The sequence below is a fragment of the Acanthochromis polyacanthus genome, chromosome 5 (genome assembly GCF_021347895.1).
Source record: "Acanthochromis polyacanthus isolate Apoly-LR-REF ecotype Palm Island chromosome 5, KAUST_Apoly_ChrSc, whole genome shotgun sequence".
Classification (NCBI taxonomy): Eukaryota; Metazoa; Chordata; class Actinopteri; family Pomacentridae; genus Acanthochromis; species Acanthochromis polyacanthus.
The window spans coordinates 9,162,424-9,175,193 of record NC_067117.1 but is presented as its reverse complement, the minus strand read 5'-3'; the positions used below and the strand labels follow the sequence as shown (position 1 = coordinate 9,175,193).

The following is a 12,770-nucleotide window of genomic DNA, read 5'->3' as shown; positions in this document are numbered from 1 at the left end:
TCTCTTACAGGTTGTACCATTGGTAGATTTTAAAACTGATTTGAGTGATGAAATTTAAATTATTAAGCAGCATTAGCTTGAGCGGTGCTTGCCCTCTCATGTGACTGATATATTTTCTCCCCGTTTTCATCACATAACGTCACTGGGAAGCAAATTCTTAAATTTTAGTGCCTATTTTCAAAATGTGCCAAGAGTTCACAAGCACTGAACGACAGAGATCTTTACTGGCTGTTTGCTCACATGCTCTATGTAAAACATTCTGCTTAGTGTCCATTTATTCATCAATCACAGTGGCATGAATAAACAGAGAAAATGATAGGAGTGTCCCCAAAGGGAAGCTACACTATAGAATGTTTTCTTGTTTATTAAACTGATACTGCTCATAAGAGATGATGATTGTGATACTGAATAAGTTTTAAAAAAAAATCATAAGACAAGACATGCATTTCTCTGCCAATCACTGCATATTTATGCCTTTAAATCATTCTGAGGGTATTCATTTCAGGGCTGTACGATGATGAAAGTGGAACAGAAACGTGTAAAGTGTGACTACTGTGTTAACAGAATGAGTACCAGCAAATTTTCATTCAAGACTTGAATCAAGTTGTAGCTGAAAAAAAGGATAAAGTGAAGAAATGCTTGACTTCTGAAAGAAATTCCTAAAGAAAATGACTCAAACAGCACCTAAAATGGGAAAATGAATTCCTTGTAACAGAGCAGGTTATGTAGCTTTAGGTCTAGACACAGAATATTAGATTTTCTGACATCCATACCAAACAGTCTCCATGAACCATGGGTAAAGAGTCTTGTAGTCATTCTTGAAGTCAATCCACCTGCCCATTCGCGTCACTGAAGTCTAGGTGCAAAATGAAACACAAACACAACAATCAAAAGAAAATAATGATCATATGACAAATGTATGATGCCCAATTTATTATAAACTTTAGCTTTGGGTCAGTTCTTATTAATTAGTGAAAATGCTACACTAACTAGAAGATGTTCATGTAAACAAACCAATATTGTACATGTCAGATGTGTCTATGGTGAAGCCTCACTATGTTTTAGGCTATGTTCAATGCATTGTTCTTAGGAAAATTGGAGTAACAAGTACTGTTACAAAGGCCATCTTCATAAAAATATTTTTCTTCCAGTACGCTCACCTCCCACTCGTTGGAGTATCTCATGACAATGTTCCGGCACTGCTTGTTGTACTCTGCAATGCCCATCTTGGCCACATCTTCTGGCCCTTTGATCCCCAAAGTCTTATCAATTTCATACTCCTATAAAACACACAGTATATGAAACACAAAGGTGAGCAAAGGACATATACCGCTTTGCAGAATGTGCAGTTTAAAAGGCACTAAAAATATTCTCAGCAAAGACAGTTGAGAGAAAATTCTCACCACAGGCAGGCCATGACAGTCCCAGCCAAAGCGTCGCTCCACATGGAAGCCACTCTGGTGGGCAAAGCGAGTAACGATGTCTTTGATGGTGCCAGCCAGGATGTGACCATAGTGGGGTAGACCAGTAGCAAAAGGAGGGCCATCATAGAAGGTGTACCTGTTGGTAAGATGAGCATGAAATATGTATGTGAAATACTGCAGCACTATTGTCATACTAACAAAATAATGGACATGGTTTGTTGGATAGAAGAGGATGAAATGAGAAAAGTGTAATGTGTGGATACTGGAGAGAGCTTTGTCTTTGTAGCCTGGCATGCAGTCACTGTATGTGTATTCATAATTGCTTCATACAGAAAAACAGCATTTTTACTCCTCTGTATACCTGAATAACAAACTGTGATCATACTAAAGAACAGAAACAATTATTTGGGAGCTACAAATCCACCCATGTCCTTAAATACGATGAGGAGAAAGTGTTTTCCATTACAAGGTCGTGTAATTCCTTTTGTGTTGACACAGGCTAAGTACTGGATTGATCATATGGTCATTTCAGAGATGGGAACTTGAAAGTGACATTATCCAAATATGCTCCTAAATTTCAGTCAGTCTTGTTCAGGGTCTGTTAGTAACCAAAGTTTTGCTTCACTACTACAACTTTACTACTATTTGTTGGCCATGCAAATACAACCATGACATTTAATCATTTCTTCAATAGAAAGAAACTGATTTGAAAATGTTAATGTATAGCTTTTGTAGTTTCAACCTACACAGGACCTTGAGCAAAAAAAAATTAAAATTTGCTTGCATTGTTCTTGAGCTTCATGACAAAACTGTTGATCGTTTTGTTTATACTCGTCTCACTTTGTTGTGGTTCATTGTGGATAGTTAACTTGATAAAAAAAATACATGTAATGTTTCTAGTGACTGATTTTTAACACAATAATCTTGCTCATTCACTCTGATTTTTAAGGACTACTGTTTCTTATTACATTTTTTTTTTACGTGTGGGCAAACATCTATATTAACTGACATCACAAAAGTATACACTTGAGTCAAACAAAAACTGGCTTGCCTGGAAATTCAACTGTCTGTTTAGGCCATTAATAGCTGGCAAGACACTCTCCACAAACAATCCTTAATAACCACTCCCTGTCTTTAAAAAAAAAAAGAAAGATTACTAAATGCTGTTCTACGCCGCTCACAAAGTTTTTAAAATACTTTCTCAAATACAGCTTCTTAACTAATACTAAATGCATGTTGTAACACATATTATGCTACAGAAAGATGTTACAGTAAAGATTAGCTTAACAATTATGCTATATAACATCATACTAATGTAGTAAAAGGTTTTCGTAAACTATAAATAGTGGTATATCAAGTTTACGTTTCATACCACAAAAAAATATTTCAAGCAAAATTGCTGATTTGAATGTAAGGCTACAAAATTACAAAGTCATCTCATGCCTTTACAGCTTAACATGGGAATACGCTTTGCTTTGTAGATCAACCGCACATGATTAGATTTACCTGGGTCGGTTCTTGGATTGTTTGAGGCATTCGTGGAAGCAGTCCTTTTCCTGCCACAACTTCAAGATAGTCTCCTCCTCGGAGGGAAAGCTGATGGACTCAGGGACCGGCTCCACCATGGTGTCTGTCGAACCACAGAAAGCCAGCAAAAATGCAGTTCAGCAGAGTTGTGGAACAGGAAGGGAAGGAAGACATTGTGCAAGTCCCCAAGATCACATATGTAAGCTTTTTTTTTCCCAATTAAATCCTAGATCATCAATAAAGCATTACCTATAAAAAATATACACTGTTACAGCCATGAAAGTCATGACACTAATTACATCATACTTTCAAAAGACATTCATTGAGCCACCGTGCTACATAAGGTTCTGGTAAGGTAACAAAATGAAACTCACATATGAAAACCAGTACACACTAAAATTTCTAAATCTTATTCAGTTAATGTCTCCCACACTGCAATAGTCAACCTGTCAAAATCTGGCAGAGCTCAACAGTTTGTCAACTGAACAGGCTGTCCCTTTAACATTTAATGCCCTAAAATCAACCCAAGCTTATATTTTACTCCCAAGTTCAACGTCTGGTCACAGAAACCTTGCTAAAAGTAAATAATTAAATCCGACAAATCACTTTTCCACAACAGTTGCCACAAGAATGACACCTCCTTGTTGTTAGCTAACACGCTAATCTAGCCGCTCATTGCTTCTGTTAGTTAGCCTGAAGCTACACGGATTGTAAAGTTTGATAAAGGCGACGTTCACACGCTGACAGACTCTGAAAGGTGTACAGAGAAGTGTGAGTCTACTCTAACCTGTGTGTCGTGGTTATTATTACTAAGTTTGCATGCTGGTACTCACATGCTGTCTGCACCGGCTGCCCACAGACGAGAAATGATGCAAGCTGGAGTCAGAGCCTGCGCGGAAGTGACGATTTAACTCGAATTGGTCTACTGCTTCAAAATAAAACGCACAAAGTTCAATGTGTGTCTGTGATACAAATTAAAAGTGGCAAAAATCAGCCATCCATCCATCCATTCTCCACCGCTTAATCTTCACTAGGGTCGCGGAGGGTGCTGGAGCCTATCCCAGCTGACTCGGGCGAAGGCAGGGGGTATGGTGCCATAATTGGGTGGTGACTTTTGACCCAATTATGGCACCATAAGGGGACACCCTGGACAGGTCACCAGTCTCTCACAGGGCTACATATACAGACACACAATCACACTCACATTCACACCTACGGACAATTTAGAGTAACCAATTAACCTCAGCATATTTTTGGACTGTGGGAGGAAGCCGGAGTGCCCGGAGAAAACCCACGCATGCACAGGGAGAACATGCAAACGCCATGCAGAAAGATCCCAGACCCAGGCCGGGATTTGAACCGGGAATCTTCTTGCTGCAAGGCAAAAGTGCTAACCACTACGACACTGTGCAGCTGGCAAAAATCAGAGACGGCAATATAAGCAACAATTCACACGTAGGAACAACCCTCTCTGACTCTTTAACCCTGATCCACTGTATTTCCTGTGTATCACATACAAAATCAGATCTAAATCAAAATCATAGCACCTTATCCCTCGGCTACAGCACACTGAAAAAAAATACAAATACTATATGGTGTTATTCACTCTCAAATTACCAAGAGGCTCTGCTCGACCATCTCTCCATCTCTGATTTGCTCAAAATGTTTTCATCAGAAATTAGGAATATTTAAAATGGTATTTGTGAGTTGTTGTTTTTTTTTAATTGTCCATTGACTCACTTTCAGCATGTGTTATAGGCAGGGTCGGACTTTCATGCCTCAGACCGGCCCACTTTTGATAACGGCCTGTTACTATTAAAATCATGTAATTTTAGCCTTGTCTTGTAATTCAGTGTGTTTATCTAAAACATTTCCTTAAACCTTAAAATGAAATAAAATAGAAATAAAAATATTAAATTCAAAAAATAAAAAAAATATATAAAAAGGTGTTGCACTTTCTAACAACACTATCATCTCTTCTTCCTTTACAAGGAAACAGTTCCATCACAACTTAAATTTCACAAATATGAGAACAGCAGTTAAAGGGCTAATCTCCAACACTGTTCTTTACAATATCACAATGTCCTTTTTTGCAATATCAAATATCAAGCAAATTAGTGTTCACAGATATCTAATCCTCATGAATAAAGAATAATTATTGCACTGTTGTCTGCAAGTTTGTTATTCACAGTATAACATAACTTGCTAACGAAATTTTAAAAATGCTTTGATTTTCATTTTATATTTACAATAACAAGAAAATAAAATCAGGAAGAGGCAGAAATGAATAAAGGTCCGTTTTTATCCACCGCCGGCCGTAGGCACGGAGGGGGATATTGGCATGGGCACGTCCGTCCGTATGTCCGTATGTCCGTACGTACGTAAGTACGTCCACATTTCGTTTCCGGAGCATATCTCAGAAACTACTTGAGGGATTTCATTCATATTGCACCCAGGCCATCTCTATATAGTATAGATGTGCCTTCTGGGGTGCATGACCTTGACTTGATTTTCAAGGTCATAGTGAGGCACTTCAAATATTTTTTGGTTTCCAGAGCATATCTCAAAAACTACTTGAGGGATTTCATTCATATTGCACCCAGGCCATCTCTATATAGTATAGATGTGCCTTTTGGGGTACATGACCTTGACCTGATTTTCAAGGTCATTGTGAGGCACTTCAAATATTTTTTGATTCTGTTTCTGGAGCATATGTCAGAAACTACCTGAAGTATTTCATGCATATTGCACCCACACCACCTGTGCATAATGTAGATCTGCCTTTTTGGGTGTATGACCTTGACCTGATTTGTAGTGAAGATGTATCATTTTGTAGGTGTATCGTCCAGTATATATTATTATTTCTTTCACTTAGAGGCACTATATATAAGGCGGGGGATGTTTTAAGCGGAGCGTGTTTATTTTCATTTTCTGAGGCCAGAAGTGGTCATCAGCAAGTTTGCAACCAAACAGAGTACGATGCATAGACTGTGTATTTTTTCTCCATTAGTTTTCATGTTCAAAATGAGAGATCAGGTGGCCGATCTTAAAATATATCAATATTGAATTTTTTATAAAGCTTTAAAATTTTGCGATGCCAGGGGGCCAATAAAGCTGATTCTGATTTTAAAGTTTCCGCTTCAGCATCTCACAGTGAATAACATGTGCTCCCAAATCTCTCATGGAGTCATTATCTTCCTTTGCATCGTTTTCATATCTTTTTAACAAATCAAAGATGTATTGTTTTCAATGTTAAGTCAAAATGTTATTTTGTCACATTTCACATTGATCTGCAAGTGCATATGGCAACAGTTAATAAATTCATCAAAAATCATTTTTATTTGGACTGCAGTTTAATGATTTTCACCAGGTGAGTATTTGCATTAATTTGTTATACATTTATTCTTAAATTGTCATTGATTGCGTGGGGTAAATCTCCAGTGCAAGTACAGATTACTGAAAAATGAAACAGGAAATAATCTTATACTCCTCGTACATCAAGGCCCTGTCAGAGTTTCTGCCTGAAATTTGAGATTGTTCATTTACATGGTTTTCTTCGTCTTTTTTTGTAAGTTTGGTCCCAATATTAAACAAAAGAAGTATTTGAATAACTTCTGATGTTCATTCACTCCAATTCCAATATTTTCCACAAGATCATCTCCTCATAGTCTTTCTTGACTTTCAAGCTATCCGCGTCTTTCTCAGGAACGAGGAAATAGTACCATAGAAATTAGGAATTTACATGAATTGGGAGTTCAGTGTTTGTGTAATTTATACAGGTATGTAGTTTAAATATTGTGCAGCAAATTTGAAAATCTACCTCAATCAGCTTTATTCATTTATTTCCCATGGTAAGCTGTGGACATTAGTGACAGCTTAAGAAGCACTGACACTTCAGAAAGTGTTCAGGGTTCATCTGCTTCAGTTGTCACCTTTCTACATACTATCTTTCATAAAACTCTGCACCAAGATCCCCTTTGATACTGTACGAAGAGAGCAACTCCCTATGAAAACAGAAAAGTTTTCCCAGATAACCAGTGCACAATCTTGCATTTGACATGATACTACGATTGAAAACTGTATTTATTCAAACCGCACAGCTGGCTAACTGAAGTGTACTACTTTCTTTACCTGGCTGAAATAATGAGGTAGTGTTTGTTTTGATGCCTGAGTAAAGCATAAACCAATATTTAAATAAGCTCTATGTAGCTAATAAAGTGTTTTTTTTCATATTATCACACAGAGACATGAGCAATTATAACAAACTCAATACAATCAGATGTTGGTTTATTAACAAAGCATTGCTTTATTGTGATGATGGTAACACAATCTGGAACGTTGACACTGGAGGTGACAGGAAAGTAGTTTATTTCTCCTTGGCGGCCTTCTGTGCGGCCTTCATGCCCCTCTTGTTGTGCTTCTTAGCAAAGCGCATATTCCTAAGGAACTTGGGGTCGACCTGCAACAACAAAAACAAAACAAACTGAGTAAACAGAGGAATTGTTTGTGTGGAAGCACTGAACACAATTTCTTCAAAAGAAAAATTCTACCAGAGTTGAACACAATGAAGCAAAATATGGGGTCAATATGTAATATAGTGGCAGCCAAATACTTTTTAAGTTGTTCAAGCAGCTACTCATTTGGGGCTCTGGTTGTATTGTGATAGCTTGCGACGCTAACTGTCCTCCACTACATTACTGTTCTATACAAATCAGAAATACATGTGAATGCAGAACATCCTTGCAAAAAACGAGTGAGAATATGTTATCTCTACAGAAGCAGTCTTGAGTGAATTATTTTTATGATTAATTCGAAAAGTGGTCTTGACACTAAGAACGTTGGCCATAGCAGTAGTATTATTTCCTTTTAAATAGGGAAGTTTTGATGTCAGTTTCTAAGTGAAAATACAGTTGATCAGTCAAATCAGCTTTCAAGACAATAACATGTTTACTAAAACATTTTAAGGGTGTGTGCTTCGTTTTTACTTGAGAAAACAAATCGGCAGCAAAGAAAAACTGCATTTCAGACAGTTTAGACAACATTCACGTGCAATTTGTAAAATTTCCCACTAATCAACTTTGGCAAACTTTCCTCAACACAATAAACAGAAACCAGAAGTAGGACCCAATAATATTTTTGAGCCTGAGTACATTTATAAGTGACATGCATGTAAAAAATATTGACATTCTAAAAGACTGTCTTAAAACTAATTCCTAACTTGACATTCAGACTAGGTAGGGATTGCAATGCATGTCAACAGACATTTATTTGAGGAATTTTAGATAGCCAAATTAGCACATATAACCACATGCAGCTTGCATCACTCTCCAGATAAGTCCACTCACATAAGAATCGCAACACTTCTGTCTTTCGGTAACAATTAGATTTCTTAAACGCTACATCTATGAAAAATGCCACTCCTGAGCTCTGAACAGGAATTACAGAAGAAACTGAATTTATCTGGGAGGCTTCTTCTATGACATTCTTTGTATAACAAAACACCACATGAATGACAAAAATATTACTGCAACAAATGATGAACAAAATGTAAGAACAAGACAACAGTCTCAACTCTAAGGAAACAAATGCTGTGCATTTAAAGAGTCCGTCCTCCTGTACTATGAGAGCACATAATCAGACATACACAACAATGCAGACTTGGAACATTGAATATATCCAAAATGAGTAAGCTGTTGGTCCATCAAGTATGGTTTGCTATAGGTGTGTTGACTCTGCAGTAATCACTGACAGTCTGCTTTTTAAACCTAGTTTCTTCAAAGCATGCAAACACAGACAGGACAGTAATTGAACATACCCCCTTCTGGCTCTCATTGCGTTGAGATCTGGGCTTCTTAATGCCGTTCCTGTGGGCTTTACGAGCTGTTACAACAAGGGGAGAAACAATTATTACCATACAGCAGCTCTATTTTTTGCAGTATTTTATTTTGCAAAGTAAACCTACCTATATGTAAACAGACATACATGCACAACTCCATGCTAATCCAGTCATACTCCTTAAAACTTCCAGAAAAGTGCTAAAGTTGAAAGCTTTATACGTAAACATTTACTTACACTGGTTGTGAGTGGTGTGGTTCTTCGACTTGGCCATTTTCGACACTGGTTAATCTGCAGAAAGGAAAATAAGAATGAAAAAATAAGAAAGTTGGACATTTACATGTACACACTTATTTGTATCGTTTAGCATGTTAGCTAACGTTAGCTTTGGCTAGCTAGCCGGTAGGTAAAGACAACTCATGCTACGTAAATAGCAGCGTATATTCAGAGAAATATCTACGATTTAACAATGCAAAAGTACATATAAAACCAAAATATAGAGACTTATACTACAGTAAGTCGTTATACAGCTGTATTTTGAAGTACAATCTGCTCGGTAGCCGCCGTGAGTCTCCTGCTTTGCTACAGGAGACGTTAGCACATTTCAAATGTCATTTTTCGCCTTTAATGAGGGTCATATCTTATCATACTGCCATAAATAAATACATAATAAAGCGATGTATCACAGCTGGAGTCGGGTTCTGTGTGAACGTGTTAGATTTCTGCAGATTGATGAAGATTTTAATAAACCACTGATGTGGGAAAACAACTACCTGCCACACGAACAGACGACAACCGGGAAGAGGAAGAAAAGTTGACCAGACGGAGAAGAAGAAGACTGGAGTCAAGAGAGGAGCTCAGAGAAACAGACCGAAGGGTTTACAGACAGCGCCTCCTGTCGGTGGAGTCTGGTACGACAGGGAAGAGTCCACAGGAGGTCGCAAGATGTCACTGTCGGCCTCAAAATGACCATCCTGCTTTTTGTTATGGAAATGAAAGTGTGGAACAGACCTGATTTCCTCTGCCTGGAAGACAATGATTTGATCTTTTTATGAGCTCCACAAAACCGTTCTTTTTCTGCTTTTCCCAATTTCTCTTATAATTAGTAACTAAGTAGCTCTATGTACTGGAGTGCTGTACTTAAATGTGTATTTTCTGCTGTTATATGGCTCCACTCAATTCACTTTGAAGGGAAAGGCAGCCTTTTCCTCCTCTGCTTCCATTTCACAGCTATTATATTAAGATTTTATCTAAAAAGTATATAATGAGTTCATAATACTTGGGTCAGTATACAGCTGAGAGACTTTGAAGTCCATGGGATATATCTTACTTACATTTTTACAAAAGTTAAAAAAAAAAGTTTTTTATGTTCATTATGATCCTGCCTTTACAAATTCCATAATTATTCATTATGAAAACAATAACTTGTTGATAAAAATGACTAAATATCAATAAAATGTCAACTAAATAACCATTTGAATTTAATACCAACCACTTTCTAATTAGCTAAACAATAATAAAATGAGACTATCATAAAAAATGTTTTTGATTGTGTTCTTGTTATTAAGTTGAGATAATCATTACAGATATTTCTTTTTTGGCAATATATCCAATTTTATATGGAAAATTATACATTGTACATGTGTCCGAGAAATCGCTTTCAGCTACATTACTCATTACAAAAACACCTCTCAAGGAAGTGTGTTAATTAAAAATCACATGGCCTGCTCCACATGATGTCATTTTCTCCTAAAGAAAAGACTGGCAAGACTCCAAGGCTTTCTTAGTTATTTATATAAAATAGTGTGTGAGTCAAGTGTGGATTTATCGCATGTCAACAGGTTTACTATAATATCTTTATAAATAACTTTCAATTTTAACTTTACTCAATTGTATATGTAATATTTTAGAAGACTCTTTCTGTAAAAATGCCATGTGGTGTTTGGTTATAGGTGGCCATGTTGATTTTAGGCCTGAAAACAAGAAAAATGTCAACTATGTTACAAAAAGTCCTGCAATTCCATAGTGACTAAAATGACAGTTTCTTATATGAAATTCATCCTGACAGCTTTCTGGTCTTGCTCGTAAACTCTTCCAAAAAGTCTATGTGGGGCCTCTTGTAATATTTCCGATGCCTATGAGTTGTTAGCCGTTGTATCTAAGAGGCTCCAACCTTCTCACATGATTTCCTTTAAGAAGCAATCTGAGAGCAAAAGTAATGTGCCTAAAATGTCCAATATTTTGTCATGTGTCACCCTATGAAGGTCTCCAACTCTTGCTGTTCAATATAAACCATGAACTAAACTATCTAACTGTAAATAAAGTAGTTAAATTAGCTTCACTTCAAGCAGCTACAACAATAAAATACTGCTGATGCACTGAGCAAGTAACAGTGTACTAAAACAACATATCCAATACAGAGTAGCATGGGGCCAAATGATTCCTTTCAAACTTCACATTTTTGCTTGTAGCATATGTGTAATACAACTGCACTGACACTTAAAAGTTTATTTACATGCAATATTTTTTGTTTGAATCTGTGCTTACAGTAATAGCACTGATCTTTCTAGTGCTTCCATTCTTTATTCTAAGAAAGCTGTCTAATTAACTGAGGAAGAAACAGTATTCCATCTGTAGAACAATTAAGAAAAAAGAGAAATTTGCATATTTCTCAAATCAGAACACTTCAAATTATCTCCGAGAAACCGTGCAGTCTGTTTTGATTTGTGAAACTTGTCGTTTCCGTGACTCTGCTTTGCAAAACTCCAACAAAACAACCTGTTTATGGATCTCACTGCAAATACTTGACATGTGAGAGGTGTGTAAGGTGTGGGTAACAGCAAATATGGTGACTTGATGACATGCGGCAAAGAAAAACATACACCAGTTGGCTGTGTGAGTTTATTTGGCAGCCCATATAAATGAGAAAAAAGGAAAAGGACAGATGGAAAATGTTGGGAACGGTGAAAATATTCATGACTCTAAATTAAGTATCCAAATATTAAGTCAAACTGATTGAGTATTTAGTCATTTGTTTTGTTGTTAATGTTATGATTATGAAATATGAAGTCAAAACTGTGAGATAGCAAGCCAAACAATTGAACCATGTTGGGTATCTGATAATTGCGATAGGGGATGTGAAGTTTTTGATCTATTGTCTCCTAATTCTAAGTTAGCATCTACATTTATCACAAATATTGTCATATCTGCAGTTGTCTGTTATCTCTAACATTTCTTAGGCTATAGTCAAACACTGAAGGTACATTTAATGCTTCAATTTAGCTGCAAAAAGAGATGTAACGCTATAATGGAAGGCCTCAACAGACTGTGATTCAAATCCAGATTAGTGCAACTTTGTCCTCAGCTGCCAAAAATGTGAATGAAGTTTGGTGGAGATGATATGAGAGTTCATTCCTGTGGGTTTTACACCAGGCGGCACGGTGAGATGATGGACAGATTGTAAAGCAGCCAGCGTTTATAGAGAGATCCACAGACATTACTGCACTGCTGGCCCTCCCCTGTGTAGCGACGGATGGGAAAGGATGCAGAGCCATGTGACTGAGCTTCCGTCTCCCTGTCAGATACACACAGACGCACACGCTTGATCATATATTAGCAGAACCGAGGGATTTTTCCATACAGCACCCTAACTTCTTTCTTTCCCTTTCTTTCCCTTTCCTCTCGCTCTCTCAGGTTGGGTGAATCCCTGCTCAAGCAGAAGAAATCATGCAGCAGCATCCTATATTTAGAGCCCTGTTTGATCATTCGAGTCTCTCCGCTCTGTCTCTGCAGTACTCAGCTCTGCTCAGTCAATTACAGATTTGGGTATATGTGTGATTTCATATTTCCTCCTTGATCTGATAGTGGTCACGAGCACACTGGTTTCCATTTCCTCTGATATCTTTCGCACATGCTAATTTCGGTGGTTACACTGTGGAATGAGCACACTTCTGTGAATGTTTTTCTCTGTACTATCATTGTCGA

The 12,770-nt window shown here is 37.2% G+C and overlaps 2 protein-coding genes across 2 annotated transcripts in view; both read right to left on the bottom strand.

The window, feature by feature from the left end:
- Nucleotides 1–3,915, bottom strand: part of iars1 (isoleucyl-tRNA synthetase 1) — a 57,810-nt gene extending 53,895 nt beyond the window's left edge. The window contains exons 1-5 of the mRNA XM_022192340.2: nt 3,785–3,915; nt 2,931–3,054; nt 1,404–1,560; nt 1,161–1,280; nt 774–856 (exon numbers count right to left, since the gene is read on the bottom strand). Coding sequence (XP_022048032.2) covers nt 774–856; nt 1,161–1,280; nt 1,404–1,560; nt 2,931–3,049 — 479 coding nt within the window. The 5' untranslated portion in view covers nt 3,050–3,054; nt 3,785–3,915. The remainder of the gene's footprint in view (nt 1–773; nt 857–1,160; nt 1,281–1,403; nt 1,561–2,930; nt 3,055–3,784) is intronic.
- Nucleotides 3,916–7,233: 3,318 nt separating this feature from the next.
- rpl29 (ribosomal protein L29) lies at nt 7,234–9,584 on the bottom strand. The gene is made up of 4 exons (XM_022192329.2): nt 9,560–9,584; nt 9,024–9,077; nt 8,767–8,831; nt 7,234–7,410 (listed from the first exon to the last, which is right to left on the bottom strand). The coding sequence occupies exons 2-4, from the start codon at nt 9,058–9,060 to the stop codon at nt 7,318–7,320; spliced, it is 195 nt and encodes a 64-aa protein (XP_022048021.1). The 5' UTR covers nt 9,061–9,077; nt 9,560–9,584; the 3' UTR covers nt 7,234–7,317.
- Between the last annotated feature and the right edge of the window lie 3,186 nt (nt 9,585–12,770).

Bases quoted from the DNA above. Each gene is read 5' to 3' on its own strand.
- rpl29 (XM_022192329.2), bottom strand. From the start codon at position 9,060: ATGGCCAAGTCGAAGAACCACACCACTCACAACCAGT. The intron at 8,832-9,023 runs GTAAGTAAATGT...TTGTTGTAACAG, and splicing joins CCACACCACTCACAACCAGT to CTCGTAAAGCCCACAGGAAC. The intron at 7,411-8,766 runs GTATGTTCAATT...TTGTTGTTGCAG, and splicing joins GCAATGAGAGCCAGAAGGGG to GTCGACCCCAAGTTCCTTAG.